This window comes from Hoplias malabaricus, chromosome 16 (assembly GCF_029633855.1).
Source record: "Hoplias malabaricus isolate fHopMal1 chromosome 16, fHopMal1.hap1, whole genome shotgun sequence".
Classification (NCBI taxonomy): Eukaryota; Metazoa; Chordata; class Actinopteri; order Characiformes; family Erythrinidae; genus Hoplias; species Hoplias malabaricus.
In genome coordinates this window covers 18,931,331-18,947,936 of record NC_089815.1, presented here as the reverse complement: position 1 = coordinate 18,947,936, position 16,606 = coordinate 18,931,331, and the positions used below count along the sequence as shown (strand labels likewise).

The 16,606-nt window shown below is 42.1% G+C and overlaps 1 protein-coding gene across 1 annotated transcript; it reads right to left on the bottom strand.

Moving 5' to 3' along the window:
• Positions 1-766: 766 nt before the first annotated feature.
• Positions 767-12,199, bottom strand: LOC136671982 (uncharacterized). The gene is made up of 8 exons (XM_066647906.1): positions 12,132-12,199; positions 11,045-11,164; positions 9,677-9,766; positions 7,928-8,032; positions 5,201-7,106; positions 4,836-4,886; positions 4,282-4,404; positions 767-3,739 (listed from the first exon to the last, which is right to left on the bottom strand). Exons 2-8 carry the CDS (start codon positions 11,159-11,161, stop codon positions 3,480-3,482), a joined length of 2,652 nt encoding a protein of 883 aa, XP_066504003.1. The 5' UTR covers positions 11,162-11,164; positions 12,132-12,199; the 3' UTR covers positions 767-3,479.
• Between the last annotated feature and the right edge of the window lie 4,407 nt (positions 12,200-16,606).

The window sequence follows — 16,606 nt, the reverse complement described above, 5'->3', positions numbered from 1 at the left end:
GGAGTTTAATTAGTGGGGACCTGTTAACTTAGATTTGGCAGGTTAGTCATTCCATGTCTAAGTACGTGTTGGAATTTCCTGCTATGGCGGCTGACAGCTGTCCACATAGCTTTTAGCAAGGGACTGAATTCAGAAATATTGACAGAACTTGCGTCCAACGATTATTCTAGACGGTACATAACTAAACTAAATTGTCACTTTAAAAGGGGACAAATTAAGTAAAACTCCCTTATTTCATGCATGATCACCTTAAGGTATGAAGTCCAACCCACACACTGTGAAACAAGACTCCCCCACCATTCTGTTTTCTGTGCGCTAACGAAGTCAGAAAACACGTGATAAAACGAGTCGTTCTGATCCTACTCTGCTTCTGACATCAAGTACAGAGACTTTAGAATGGCCCCGCCCCCTCATCTGAGTCTAGCCAATCACAGCGCTGGACCCATATTTATGTGAGAGCACAAAGACGAGGTTAAACGCAGTAAAACAGACACAACGAGCGCAGAGAAATAAGAGCACTGAGTAAAAATGGAGAAGAAAGAACTGAGTGTAAACAGCTAAAAACTGAGGAGCTTCTGCTCCTCGCTCCTCACTGCTGTGCGCTCGGGGTTTGGGGTGAACAGCGAGCGGCTCATTATCATTTAAAGGAACAGGTGCATGTCCGTTTTAAATTTGATTGTGTTCTACAGTGGAACTTGCATCAGACAAAAAGACAACATTTATTAACAACATTGATAATGAAATATGAAACGATATCTGAGGTGAAGTAAAATTGTTTTTATTGAACATTGGACACAAATATGACACAAGCGCGAATACTACAACAATCCATCAACACAAACATCTCTAAATAAGTCGTAATGAAGTCACACAGCCGCTTCGTGGCTCAGTATCGTAACTACGGACTAACTCACGGACGGAGGAGGAAAGTCCGGACTCTCCGCTGCCTTGTGGAAACAGTGAGTAAATACGGAATGAAAAAGATGAACAAATCCAAGCTTAAAACGTCCAGTAACTGGGTGTAAAACTGTGGAAGTTGGAATAACGCCATCCAGCAGCTGAGAAGATGCACATGTTGCTTTTCAAACAGTTCTACAGTCCACCCCTCTTTTTTTATAGGACCCTCTGGTGGTTGAGGCAGAGGTCTACACTATCAAACTCGTTCTGAAGGTGATGACATCATCTTATAAGAATTTCAGGTCTGAGACGCAGTTCTCTAAGTTCTTTATGAGAAACTGAATGGGCTTTTTCCAGCTGCTACATGCTAACAAGCTAACACTGCAGTGGGATCATGTGACTGGATACAACCGTCCTGCACACATCAGCGAGCACCGACCAGTGTGGAGTTAAGAGGTGTAGAGCTGCAGAAAACTTTGATGGGTTGTTCATTCCGTTCTCAGGGATGATATTGTGTCCAAATGTACACGAGTGTGGGTTTAGACGGGGGTTTACAGACGGGGGTCAGTGTTAGAGATCGGGAATGGAGCGCATTAACACTTCATTTTAGGTTATTTTTTGTTGAATAAAGTGAGAATTTTATTCTCATTTATATAATATAATGAGAATGATTTTTAATATGACACACAGTCACTTTAAAACGACAAAAACAGTCTGAACAAAATCCTAGAGAGCTGTCAACACAGAGCGTTTTACATCACAGTGTGTGTGCTCCCGACACATGGGCTGTCCCAATTCTTAGACACCTTAAATACACTGCCTACTGAGATACCTTAATTTGGCAAAATTTTAAGGCGACATCAAACTGTTTCTCAGCCATGAATGCAATCCCATGATGTAACGCAAGCACAACTCCCTACTATTTCTCTTCTACCATAAATATTCCACAAAAACATTTAAAATTGTGATAAAAACAGGATGACCACACTCCACGGTGCTTCCCTCACACTGCTGAGGGAAGTAAACACTGGTTGCGTGCAGTGGGCAGGAATAAGCCGTGACTCGCTCTCTAACTACAGCATCTCAATAATCTGCCTCATGAGGACAGACCTTGGTCAGAACACCGCCGACATAGTCAGGGTCTACTCAGGGAGCTCACTACGTTCAGGGCCAGACGTAACAGAGTGGGAGAATACATGAGTTTTTTTATTGCAAATCTACAGGGTGAGTCAAAAATTTGCAGCACATCCTTTTATTTCTTTGATATGCTACATGACCACCTTCCTATTGGAATAACTTCCACTTGAACCAAGACTCTTCAAAAAGTATTTGTTCACTTAAGTGTTAGCATTACTGGTTTGGAGCTCTTTAATGTGCTGGTAGTTCACAGCAGTGTTAGCTTGTAGCATGTAGCATTGTCCATAAGGAGATTCAGCTCAGGTCCACAGTCTAACACAAGTTGGTAGGCTGATTCAAGTGTTTACAGTTGTGTGTGACAGTGATTGGGTGAGTGTGTGAAACAGGTCACAGGTGTGAGTGACAGCGTGACTGGGTGAGTGTGTGAGGCCTGGGGTGTGTCACTGCCTTGCACCCTGTGATTCAGGGCAGTCTCTGAACCCACCGTGACCCTGAAAAGAATGAAGCAGTTACCAAAAATGAATGAATGAATCAATGAACTGGTGGAGAAATGAAAACAGAAAGGGATCTGGAAGGAAACTCCTTATATGGACATCCACATCAGACCCAGAACTCCTTATATGGACATAATGCCTACAGAACTACGACAAGTCTCCAGTGGTCTATACAGAGGTGAGTCCTAAAGCTAGGGCCTAAGTTTATGGCCCAGAGGTTCCAAACGTTCAGTGTAGTCTCCACAAGAGTCTGTTTCCCTTGGTGGACAGAGATGAAGTCCAGTATGTTGTCTGTGAAGTTAGGACAGTGCTGGCTGACCTCCTCCATGTTGCAGCGTGAGCAGAAACAGATACGAGTCAAAAGCACCTTCTTCCACAAGGTTTTTGAGACTGAAAATAACATTTTAGATTTTTACAATCGTGTAAAACTGTAAAAAGTGAACTACAAAGGAAGCAGAAGCCAGAAAGTCTTTCATACTTTGTCTCTTTTTAGCGCGAGGAAGGAGAAGTAAAACATGACACTCTTTTCCTCCTGTCGCTCAAAGATGAAAGCTTTTAAGTCCTGTGTATCTGCAGGGGTCAGGTCTTTCACGGCTGTTACAGTTCCATTTTTGTGTTTTCTTTTAACCGTCATCCGTCTGTTCTCCTTTCTCGTCGTGGACAGAAGTGAACTCTAGTGTCAGGTCTTGCGTGGGTGGTTTGACTTCCATTTATTCTGTACTTTTTCTTGTGTCTAATCTCCTCCTTTGCAGTGGAAGGCTGTGAACGCTTGTCGTCTGCCAACTCAGAGCTGTCAGCGTTTAGCATGTGGTGGACCTTCTCTACAATGTCAAATGATCTTAGAAAACGGTACAAATGTATTCTCACAACCTCTAGGGGGCGACACATGCGGTTTTTGGCTTTCCCAAGTAGAAGAATATTTGCAAAAGTAAGTTTTATAAACAATCCTCCTCATACTTTAGGAGCGCCGTCTCTTTTGTGAGCCATGATGCGATTGTAGACGTAGAACTTGACGCTCTGCCAATCTCTGTTCTTCAGAGCCAGGGGCTCGGCTTGGATGCAGTCCTCACATGGCTTCTTTCCCGGCACTCGGCATGACGTGATGAAGTTTTTCATGTGTCTCTCCACCGCCTGGACTTCGCTCATGCTCCAGGTTTTCCTCTTCTTCTGCTCTTTTCGCTTCTGAGTCGGAGGAGACACCGGAAAGGCACCTGTGTTCCAGACAAAGAGGATTAAATATCAGAAGTTAGAGGATATCTTGGGCAAACTGCTGCAAAATTTGTTCACAAATCAGTAAAAACAATTACTATATATATAAAAAAAAGACGGTAGGATTCATTTTTATCATCAAATATATTAAAAATGTTTATGAAACTGATTGTTTACTATTTTTACTTTCTTTCTGTTGAGTGCAACTCAAATTGAACTGGTTTATGCTTCATAGTGAGGTGGCCATGCTTTTAAATAGGTTTATTACAGACTCCTGGATATATCCCAGCCACTAGAGGTCAATATAACAGGTTTCATAACATGAAGAATCATCACAGGAGGAAAAACAACTAACTGCTTCTCATTTTCACTAAGAAAATCAACCAAAACCAGTCATGTGACATTTAGCCAGATAAACTCAGATAAAAATAGGACAGGAACTGAGGGACGTTCCTACTCTCTAGTCCTCTGTTTAAGCCTAAGGATCTGTCTAACTGGGAAACCCTGCATTTCTACTTGGTTTAATATCCTGGAAGTAACTCACTTGGAGCTGTGACACTGCAAACTACGGAGTCCTCCACCGCACTTTCGTTTGCGCTGTTCACTCCTGCAGGAGCTGGGCTTTCCCAGTTCTTCCTCCCTCTGTCGTTGCAGAGCTCGAGCTCTTCTACAAAACAGAAAACAGGGCAAAACAGTTTAGGGTCTGGATTGATTTCAGACACATTCCTAGAGAATCACAGCATTTTATTTTCTAAATTTCTGCTCAGTTCAGAGTAAGAAACGAAGAAAGTGATGGACAGTGTTTGGGTGTGAAGTGGGTGATTGTACAGAAATGTGTGGAGTGTCTTTTCAGTGGAGGTGAATGGAACCGGGCGTCTCCATGTCTCTAAAACATGCCCAGCGTTTTATTCCTTCTCCAGAGCTTTATATGGAGTGACAATGATAATGGACATCCCAAATCAATCCTTTTTTTTTTTTAATCTGAGGATATTCCACACGTCCCTCTCCATCAGGGACAGATTTTAAACTGTTTTAGCTCTAGACGGTGAAAAAACAATGCTGTAAAGTATTTACAACCATTAAGTAATAATTTCTTACGAGTTTTCGGAGTTGGACGTCTGATTCCATTCACCACCTCTGTCAACATTTCTGAAGAAAGGAGAAATCAAAACAACACCAAACCTCACTCTTTATCATTTTAAACCTGAATAAAACTGCTTAAGAATGGGTGAAAGTCTCTTTAAAATATGTATGTTTTCCCTGAATGTGATGCTCCCAGAACAGATGGAAAAAGCTTTAGACAATTAAAGTAACACTCAGCATCAAGATGGACAACAGACAAACCATCAGACAAAACTTTATCCAACACGATCAGTGTTACAGCAGATTAAATAAGGAAAGCAAAGAAAAGGTAAAAAGTAAGCAGAGACAGAGAGAGAGAGAGAGAGCGAGCGCATGTATACCATTAGGTTGAACACTGATGTCGGAGAAGTTCTTGCCCATGAACTCCATCATCCGGCCCAGCTCCATCGCTGTGAGGACTTTGTAGACCTTTGCGAGCTGCAGGGTCCTTTCGGGTAAAGCATAGTACTCTTCATGGAAGATGAGCTCGTGCCCGAGAAAGTTCGCCAACTGGTTGATCTCAGGATCCCCCAGGTTCAAGACGGTTGATACCGTCGCGATTCGTTTCCGCAGCTTGCCACAGGTTAGGGCATAAGCGTCTTTGGCGCCGCAGGCCGAAGCGGCCACACGGATGCAATCTGAGCTTCTGTAGTGTGTGTTGGACGAGGGCCGGGCGAAAACGTAGGGGTTCTCTTTGAGGACACCACAGGATTCTCGCTTCTCGGCCAGGAGCTGCAAGGCACGGAGCATTTTAAGGGTGAGGAGGATAGGCACCGGTCGAGCACCTTCCCGCCGGATCACGATTTTGTAGAAGTGGCGGCACAGCTGTTTCTCCACCTCGGTGAGCGCCCAGTCGATGTCTGTAGGGGGATCTGCATTGTCCCTGGACAGAAAGGTGGTCATGGTCATGCTGGAGACTTCCCCTTCTCGGCTGCGGTTGAACAGAACAACCTGAGTGAGACACACCTTCGCCAGATCAGACCAGTATTTCGTAGAAGGGTCAGACGACAACTGCGCCATGCGTTCGTCTTGCGTCTTGTTCAGGAAGGAGTGGAGCTTCTGCACGTCTTCCGTGAACGCCAACAACATGGGTGTCTTAAACTTGATATTCTCTGTGTTCTTCGACACGGACGTCCACAGCAAATCGCTCCAGCGGTCCTCGTGGATCTTCTGGAAGTCCCGCAGCTTCTGCACCAAGCTGCTGTCTTTTGGGACCACCACCTTGGCCCTCACCAGTCGGCTGAGCTGCACAAGCCCGATCGAGAGTTTCTTGGCCAGGGATGGGATTTTGTAAGTGTTAGTTTCGCTGTTGTATTCACACGTCTGCCTCACGGTCTCCACCACTTGCATGCAGTTGTAGGGATCGAGGAAATCCTCCAGTTTCTTCAGAGATGCCACCTTCCTGCCAGTGACCACCAGCTTGCCCAGCTCTCGCAACTTTTGCCGTATGATGTAGCCCTGGTTTTGCTGAGGTGCTCCACTTTTGTTGAGCCAGTATTCCCCCATCTGGAGGATGCAGCTGTCGCTTTTAACAGCGTCTGTGACTTCATCAGGGACCATGAAGCTTAATATAGTCCATAACTCCGGGCTTACGTTTGCAGGCACAGGCTGAGATGCTGCAACCACAGACAACGTCCGGTTCTTTCCAGGTTTCGGGACGTAATTTTTATTCGGGCTGAGTTTACAGACCTTCATGTGCCTCCACAGAACCTTTTTGTTGAACAGTCCTTGGCAATGCGCGCAATGCATGAAGTCGCTGGCCTTGACCACCCCTCGTGGCCTTTTGCAAGGGACCAGGTCGCCTTTTCCTGACTTCAACACGGCGATGTTGTGCTTGTAGTTCCCTCGTAGCCGAAGTTCGTCCAACTGCAATCTCCTCTCTTTAGAGCCCTTGGGGAATCCCTTGGCTTTTGCGACGTCTTCTTCTTTGGCGTGCACATCTTCCAGATGTCTCGCCATCTTGCTGAAAGGTTTGGAACAAAAAAGGCAATAGTGTTTCTTGTTATACAGCCGCTTCCCGTCCAACTTTCTTTGGCTTCTGTTGACTGCCACAGTTCCCCTTGTTTTGATATTGTTCCTTCGTCCGCTGGCTTTTTGCTTCTTCGAACTGGAGCTGGGTTTGGGGGACTTGCAGTCTTCGGAGAAGCTGTCTTGGATTTCATCTTTGGGGTTTGATGGAAGCTCCTTCCCGCTGTCAGAAGCAGAGTCCAGGAGCTCGTTTGAATCCTCGGAAAACAACTCCTCCAGCTGGAAATCACAAATGAGAACATGTTTAGACACATGTACAGCTCTAAGCTCTAGTTTACATTAATAAAAATCAAGTAACATACTCAGTCCTGTGCACAAAACAGAGACCACCCTTCATTTTTTTAAAACTCTCCAAGCAAAATGTATACAATTTTCACCGTCAGAAAAAAAGACGAAAACATATCGAATAGAAATGTTAGTATCAATTATATTCACACTTCAATCCACACTAAAGTCAGTCTCCATTTATTCAAATCTGGCAGCGTATTTTTCCCACAACTCCTCTGAAGTTCAGTCTTAGAAGTTGTTTTTAATTTTTGCTTCTCACATTCAGGTTAAACCCAAACCTGTTGAGGTCTAGATTCTGGGGAAATCAGTTTAGTTTCACTGCTGTGAATTTTTGGTTTGCATTTCCTTTTCATCTTCTCTCCACATCCTTTCACACCCAGTGTTGAGTCATTCTTCTCACAGTAGGAGCGTGGACACAGACAGAAGCTCTGAAGCGAGAGTGGATGTTCTCGAAGACGACAGCTTTAAGGGGGGGGGGGTATATCTGACAGGGAGTTTTGATGAGGAAGCCACATTGTGTGGTTGTTTTGGGTTTTACTTTCGCTATCTTTTCATTTCCTTGACGTCTGTGAAACTTATTTTACTTCAAGATCATTTTAGATCAAATCTCCTCTGAAATATCTCCTGAAAACTGAATATTTTGTACTTAACGGCTGTTTTAGCTTGAGATTAACTCAATAAAGGGTGGTCTTTGGTTGTAATTTGAGCACTTCGGTTGCAGATGATCTGTCTGGAGAAGAGGAAAAACTTACTATGCTTCTAGTCTTCTTTAGTCTGGACGTACATACGTCTTCATCACTGTCTTCAGAGGAGTAAATGTTCAGTCCTGAATAGGGGTTCTGACTGTTTCGCGCATTCTACAGAAACAAATGAGTTAAAGAACAATTTATAACACAAAATTTGTGAGAAAAAAAAAACAATTGGGCTCCAAAGATGAACAAATGAAACAGTGATGTTTTATGGGAGGTTTATTTCCAATAAAATGACGAGTCCAATCAGGAGCTGATGTTTTTTTATTGGGATTCATTTCTTTGTATTTGCAGATTATACTGTAATTAATAACAGTAAAAAATTATTTTACAAGTGGAAAATTCTATCTTGCATCTTGAATCTCCTGCAAAATTAATAACTGGACATAAAACAAATGAAGGGTGGTACTCTGAGGTTAGTGAGCTCTGAAAAGGTTTAAATCAAAGAAAGCATTTTAAACTTTCAGCAACTTCGGTCAGTCGTTGTGATGTAAAATTCAGTCAAAGGAGAGAGATGTTATAGACTTAGGGAAAAGACAAATAAATAAATAAATAATAATAAAAACCCATGCATTTTGTGCTTAGTTTCCCACAACAATGAAACCTACAGTGTCCTGTTTCAGTGTCTGACAGAGGGAGGCAAAAAACAAAGGGATTCTGCTCTTTCAGAGACAGCGCCTCGCTGCTCTCTGCTGTGTGTGTTCTACAGTTTGACATTGTTTGTAACTGTACTATAGAGACACACTGACATCACGCCACAAGATTTTAACTAAAGGCCAAATGCAGAATACCTTTCTCATTTCAGCAACGTCACAAACAACCAAAAGAACCCAAAACTAACTTCCAGACTGTGTTTGTGTTATGGCATCATGGCTGCTCTGTGTATCATGTGTGGTGCGTAGGTTGTGCTCCTCCTCAGAAAATAAATGCTGTGTGTGCGCAAGGTGCTGTACACAAACACTAGGGGGCAGTGCAGGCAATCAGCAGCTTCACAACGGTGGAAAGTGTTGAAGACGGCTGTGTCAGAGCCAATCTGCAATTACCTGCGTCTTTCCCTGCTCTACCCTCTAGTGGAAGCCTCTGGTTACAAGCCTAGCACACAGGTGAGTACCTAAACATTAATGTCCACGATGCTCTACCTTAGGTGCGTTGGAAATTTCACTGGCGATGCTCTTTAAATAAAAAGGCTCTAATGTGTGTGAAGATGCAGTGTGTTAATATTTGACACAATCTCAAAAACTACACATTTCATACTGTATTTCTTTTCTAAACGCATTCAGTCACTGATTTACAAACACAAACAGCTCCACAAAACAGAGACTGGGGGCGTTTTAAACTCAGGGACTTCTCTGGTTAAATGAGGAATCCTGCTTTGTGAAATACCCCTCTGCTCTTTAGCCTGGACTGCCTTTTCTGAATGATGAATGCAGCCAATCAGAAGAGAGCTCATTTACATACCCAATCACATATAAACAATGTAGGTTTGAGCTGCAAAGGATCTTTGACAAAGTTTAAACAAAACCACTGAAGAGACTTATGAAAAAAAACATTTGTTTTCTCCAATGATGCTGCAGTGACACCTAGCGGCCTGGAGCATGAACTGATTCATTTAAGGACAACAAAGCAGTTTGATTCTTCATCTAATGTGAGTGGCACTTTCTTAAACACATGCATAAACAGTTTACTCCCTTGTGGTGGAAAATAAAAACAGACTTTCTGCTCTTTAAGGAAGGTTTTAAGAATAATTCGTACCTGTTGATTGGCTGTTTCTGAGCTGGCAGATTCCCGATTATCCATTCCATCCACCAGCGACGTCTCAGAGGGAACGCTGTTCTCTGTCACCTGCCAATAACAGCAAGATTCCTGTTAATTCACTGAGTATGGGTTTAAACCCCAAGAATAAACACAGCAGATACTGGAACGTGTAAAAAAAAAACAGCACTTTTGTTTATATTAAGTCCTTCTTGCTGGAAAAAGACCTATAAATAAACAAAAACTAATAAATAATGTTCCCTTATTCAGGTCCAACAGACATCCTCCGCCAGTCTGAAACACGGTTTATTTACGTCTTGAAACACAGAAACAAAAATATTCAGACTTGAGTCTACCCCAATACATTTTTGATATTAAAAGATTTCCAGAAATATTCTGTAATTAAGGTGTTTATCTTTTTAATTCATGTCCCTTCTGTGAAAACTATAGATCCAAAAACTGAGGTAAACAGATGCAGATACAAACATGGCGCTCTAGAGCAGCTGCACATGAGCCTATAGTCATCCTGCTCAATGCGGGGAGTGATGGAGCTCCATCCAGGAGTGGTGTCTGTGATCCAAAAAGAATCATCCAACCTCAGCACCTGACCTGACGATTATAAATGTGGCTGAATACCATCAAATCCTCACAACAACTCTCCAATACGAAGAGCAAAGCCTTCACAGAAAATGTTAACGCCCTTGATTTGAGAAGTGATGTTGGACTGACCGGTGTACACATACTTTTTAGCCACATACTGCATGTGGTATCTGTCTCCCTTTAAAAGAACTTTATAATTTTTATATCAGAACTTTAAATAAATCCACAGGAGACTAATAATACCTGGGGTGTGGATTTTGTAGGTTTCCACAGGACTGACGGATATGAATTCTGGGAATTAACCTCGGCACACGCATGGTACTCCATTACCTGTAAATATTATTTATGTGTTTGTTTACTTCATGCCAGATACTTCTCCTCTACGAAGCACAAATGCAAAAACTGGCATTTTTTTCTACAAAACCGAACACTTTTAGACTGGAATAGTAATTAATGTTCAACTGTTAATCAGCAATTTCCCATTTAAACAAATCAATGTCCTGTATCATAACTTTAAAGGAGCAATCAGTCATTCCTAACATCAAGAAAAACCAAGCAATGTTCATGAAAGTGGTTATTTATCGTTCATTTCCAGATTCAATCTCATTGGCTGTCCCTAAATGAATCTGTTTATTCTCCAGAGTCTTTGAAACCCAACAGGCCACTAGGTGGCAGTATAGCAGTTGTTTCAGAACGTGAAGGAGAATCACTGGAGAAAATGACTGACCGCTCCTTTAAGCAGGTATGGTGTGAAAGGTGTGCACTCACAGTGACCTGTTGTTTGGAGGACTTTGTGTTGGTGGCGCTGTAATCCAGTGGAGGTTTCCAGTGGCCTGACTGAAAGGAATCCTGGGAATTACCTTCAGCAGGAGAGCGGTACTCCATCACCTGTAAATACAGTTTACACTGCTGTGATCTGACGGTCCTGACATGTGTTTACACCATCACAGCGTCCAGTGATGCCGACTTCTCAAATGCTTTTCAGCAGATTAGTCTGAGGTTCTGTTTTCTCTGTGTTTCATTTGATTGGTTCTTTTTTTCTGGACCCAGATTGGACAACAGGGGGCTATGGACCACCCTGTGTGTGTGTGTTTCAAAGTAGGCACTAAGTGGTTAAATTATACACTCATGTTATTAACCAATTTAAGAGCTAAGATCCTTTAAATAAATCACTAAATATAGTTTTTTCTTAAAAACGTGTCTTATCAGGCACTACTTTGATTTAAATTCTGCCATTTAATGTTTAAACATGTAAATACGAACGATAAATGTATGGTTTAATGAATATCAGCATTTCATAAACAAAACACCTTCATTTCTGCTGTTTACTACACAACAACATAAAATATAAAAGCCTGAATTAATTAAGAGGCTTTTAAGTGTCGGTTAAACATTAAATCATGCCGTTTTTATCAGTAAAACATGCAGAAAATGATCTACGAACCTCAATTTAGCGGGGTTTTTTTTCCCCAACTCCACTTTCCACCTTAAATTATGTGGCAGTTAGCGTTACTGCTGCACCATTTAAGGTGGAACGGAGATTTGGGGGTGAAGATGGCAAATATGAAAATAACTTTGGGTTTTAAAGAAAATTAAGGCATTTTACATGCAACGTAATATAGAAATATAACCCAATACATGAAAAATAAAGAAATAAAGCCCTAAAACATAGACTCTGGGTGCTCTTATTTACTGTTGACTCCACGGCCATTTCTGCAGCGGTAGCTTCATTTATCCTCGGGTTTTAGATATTTCAACACTATTTTAAGGTCTTATTTACATTCTAATCGGACAATACCGCCTTAAATCTGTCCCTGAAACACATAAAATACGGTAAGCCTGAGAATAAACTCACTTTTTTCCTACATTCGTTGGTTTTTCTCCTCCTTTTTTCCTGTGTGGCCTGGTCTCGTTGTTTTCTAATAGAGCGCCGCCTAGTGATGAGGAATCACCTCACAAAGAGTCGATTCTTAATATCCAACGCATCGGGGAACGGGACAAACGATTCAGAGAGTCGAAACGCTTGGAGTCGACCCATTTCCCCATTACGATTTTAGATTCCTTGTATTTATTTTTGACTCGGAGTCGACTCCAGACGATCCAGGTTCGTTCATCCCTGGCGCCGCCTGCTCTCTCACTGGAGTAGTTCTATTTTTTTGTCTACGGTCTTCTAGTGTCACTATTTATAAATATTTATACGCTCCTACAACGGAAGGTTATTTGACCACAAAATAAAAAAAAGAGAAAACGAAGAGACAAAACGTAAAAAACTATAGCAAAAGCACAATTAAAAAAGAAACATATAAATTGGGAAAGGAAATTAAAAACAAAGAAAAACAAGATAGAAAGATGGGAACAAAAAAAAGTAAATACAAAAGACAGTAAAAAATGAGGGAAACTGAAAGAAAAGAAAAAAGGGAAGGAAAATGGAAAGGGAAAAGAATAAAAAAAGGGTACTTTTAAGAAATTAAAAAGAAAAGTGAAAATACAAATAGAGAAAGAGTGTAAATACAAATTTATAAAAAGGAAAGAGAATGAAAGAGTAAAATATAAAAAGACAGAGTAAAAAAAACAAGAAATAATTAGAAAGAATACTGGAAAAATCAATGAAATATAAAGTGAGTAAGAAAGAAAAAAGAAAGAAAGAAAAAGAATGTGGTAAATAAATAAAGATATAAATGTGGAAGAAATAAATAATAATTTAAAAAGAGAAATAAAATGTGACAAAACACCAGTTAAAGGATTAAAGAAACATAAGATGTGCAAGAAAGAAAGTAAGGAATAAAGAAAAGGAAAAGTAAGAAGCTGAAGCTCAGAGCTGGAGCAGTGCACAGTTTCACACTCACACTCTGCCGTCTGTCCGTTTGTATTTGGTTATCATTTTGATGCATGTTTTCCTGCAAATCTCACACAAATATAATCCACTGTGTTCTCCTCCACTTTTACACAGAGAATCTTTAACCCTTTATTATTTCAGACACATTCAGGTTGATGGTTGACTCAGGATCATGGTGTGGGTTTATATCTTTATTTACTGAGTTAATAACAACACAGTCTTTATAATAACAGTGTATCTATTATCTGTCTGTAATAAAGCACTGGTTTTCACTGGTATCATTCACTCATTTAACCCCTGCATCCACAGAATCCAGTTACAGAAGCCTGAAAATAACGATTCAGCCGACACCAGACCCATGCAAATCCTCTGTGTGGTCAACACCGCGGTCATTATCATCTTTACAGTGTCGTTCACACAGTGTTCACAGATACAGTGCGTCCAGATTCATTCCCTTCCCCTGAAATAACAGCACTGACGGATAAGACGTGGAAGGCCTTCTTCTTGGTCGAGTTCCTCTCTCTCTGCTCTCGCTCCGTGTGCCTCGCTTCTGGACCCCTCAGCTTTCTCAGGACGGACACACAGCAGAAGAGCTCCACCGACAACACCGTGGTGTCTACAGTCAGCAGGACTTTATAAAGAGAAGAGCACCCAGAGTTAGAGCGCAGGTCCAGACCAGGACCGAACAGGTGACCCGATACCTGAGGGGCTTCAGCTTCAAGAACAGGAACAGGACGAACCGCAGCCAGATAGCGCTCCGAACAAACTCAGCACAGGAACAGGGCTCGGACAGACATATAGACCCCGAATGGGAACAGGACCAGTTTAAGGAAGACGTAGTCACTGCTTTGCAAAGACAGAAGATACAGGAGTGACATGACGGAGAGGAGAACCTTGGACGTGGCGATATTCAGAGAAAAAAAACAGACACATCCAGTTCTCTTTGGGAAAGAAGGTGGAAAAAAAAAATATATATATATATAGAGAGAGAGAGAGAGAGAGAAAGGGAGAGAGAATGAAAGAGAGAGAGAGAGAGAGAAAGGGAGAGAGATGGAACAGGAAGAGAGAGAGAGAGAAAGAGAGATGGAACAGGAAGAGAATGAGAGAGAGAGACTGTGTGGAAAGTAAAGGAACTCAGCAAAAGCAGGAAAGTAAAAGCAGGTTTTAAAACATCACGCCCCTCTTCACGTGACTCTCGCTGAGGTGTGTGTTGTAGTGGAAATCACCTCGGGGCTTTTATACCACTCTCCTCATCAGTCTCCGTCAGACAAGTCGCAGCTCATGTAAATCACACATCTCTGAGTTCATTCATCTTTCTAATATTTCACTGAGCGTCTCTCCATCCACACAGTCCTCCACCTGCTCCACCGCTCCTGCCCCACCCTCTGGGGTCTGAGGAAATCACCCCTCTGGGGTCTGACGAGGTACATAAAGGTAAATTCCTCAGACCCCAGAGGGCTAAAGTCCCCAGAGAGTTAAAGTTGACAAAGGTCCTCACTCTCTGGGGGCAGTAAAGACCTTGGGGGCAGTTCCCCAGGGGGTGAGACCCTGATGCCTGGTTAAATCTGCCCCTGTGCTCCCTCTGTCTGCCCTCCTGACCGTCCCTGCATTCAGTAAACGGCTCGGCCCCTCCCTCTCGTCTCCTCTCATCCTAATCGCTGCTGTGAGGCTCTGGGGGTCTAGAAAAGCTCTGGGGAAGTGAAGACACCGTCTTCTTCATCATCATCGTCATCATCATCATCTTCATCATCATCATCATCATCATCATCGTCTTCATCATCATCATCTTCATCGTCTTCACCATCATCATCATCATCGTCTTCATCATCATCATCATCATCTTTAGCATCATCTTCATCATCATGGTCTTCATAATCGTCTTCATCATCATCATCATCTTCATTATCATCATCTTCACCATCATGGTCTTCATCATCATCATCTTCATTATCATCATCGTCTTCATCATCATCATCATCTTCATTATCATCATCGTCTTCATCATCATCATCTTCATTATCATCATCGTCTTCATCATCATCATCATCTTCATTATCATCATCTTCATCATCATCATCTTCATTATCATCATCGTCCTCATCATCATCATCTTCATCATCATCGTCATCATCTTCATCATTATCATCATCATCTTCATCATTATCATCATCATCATCATCTTCATCATCATCATCATCATCATCTTCATCATCATCATCATCATCTTCATCATCATCATCATCATCATCGTCATCATCTTCATCATCATCATTATCATCATCGTCCTCATCATCATCTTCATCATCATCATCTTCATTATCATCATCGTCTTCATCATCATCATCATCTTCATTATCATCATCTTCATCATCATCATCTTCATTATCATCATCGTCCTCATCATCATCATCTTCATCATCATCGTCATCATCTTCATCATTATCATCATCATCTTCATCATTATCATCATCATCATCATCTTCATCATCATCATCATCATCATCATCTTCATCATCATCATCATCGTCATCATCTTCATCATCATCATTATCATCATCGTCCTCATCATCATCTTCATCATCATCATCTTCATCATCATCATCATCATCATCATCGTCATCATCTTCATCATCATCATTATCATCATCGTCCTCATCATCATCTTCATCATCATCATCTTCATCATCATCTTCATCTTCATCATCATCAGACTGAAACATGCTTTTCCAGTGGAGCTGAGGAGGGATAAATGAGTTCATGAGTGTGTGTATTTGCATGAAAAGCGAGGCACTGCAGAAAGATTGATCTGTGAAGTTGGATATAAACCTGAGGTAATGACCACACTGTGAACTGTGCTCAGAGAGAGAAGAGAACACACTGCAGGTAGAGTTTCTGCCGCACGGCTGCTGTCTCAGGGTGGGGTCCTTTCCTCAGGCCACTGTGAGGGCGACTGGGTGAGGGTGGGAAACTGTCCTTGTGTGTGTGTGTGTGACGGTCTGAGTGAGTGTGTGAGAGACTGAGTGTATGAGTGACTGGGTGAGTGTGTGAGTGACTGGGTGAGTGTGTGAGGGTCTGAGGGAGTGTGTGAGTGACTGGGTGAATGTGTGAGTGACTGGGTGAGTGTGTGAGGTTCTGAGTGAGTGTGTGAAGGACTGGTTGAGTTTGTAAATGAGTGTGTGTGTGACTGGATGAGTGTATGAGTTACTGGGTGAGTATGTGAGTGACTGAGTGGGTGTGTGAAGGACGGGTTGAGTGTATGAGTGACTGGGTGAGTGTGTGAGGGTCTTAGTAAGGGACTGTGTGAGTATGTGAGTGAGGGTCTGAGTGACTGTGTGAAGGACTGGGTAAGTGTGTGTGTGTGTGAATTGTTGAGTGTGTGAGTGACTCGGTGAGTGTGTGAGTTACTGGGTGAGTATGTGAGTGACTGAGTGAGTGTGTGAAGGACTGGTTGAGTGTATGAGTGACTGGGTGAGTCTGTGAGGGTCTAAGTAAGG

Excerpts from the sequence above, each read along its gene's own strand:
- LOC136671982 (XM_066647906.1), bottom strand. The coding sequence starts at position 11,161 with ATGGAGTACCGCTCTCCTGCTGAAGGTAATTCCCAGGATTCCTTTCAG. Across the intron at positions 9,767-11,044 it reads CCTCCAAACAACAGGTCACT|GTGACAGAGAACAGCGTTCC; the intron begins GTGAGTGCACAC and ends TGTTATTGGCAG. Across the intron at positions 4,405-4,835 it reads ACGTCCAACTCCGAAAACTC|AAGAGCTCGAGCTCTGCAAC; the intron begins GTAAGAAATTAT and ends TCTGTTTTGTAG.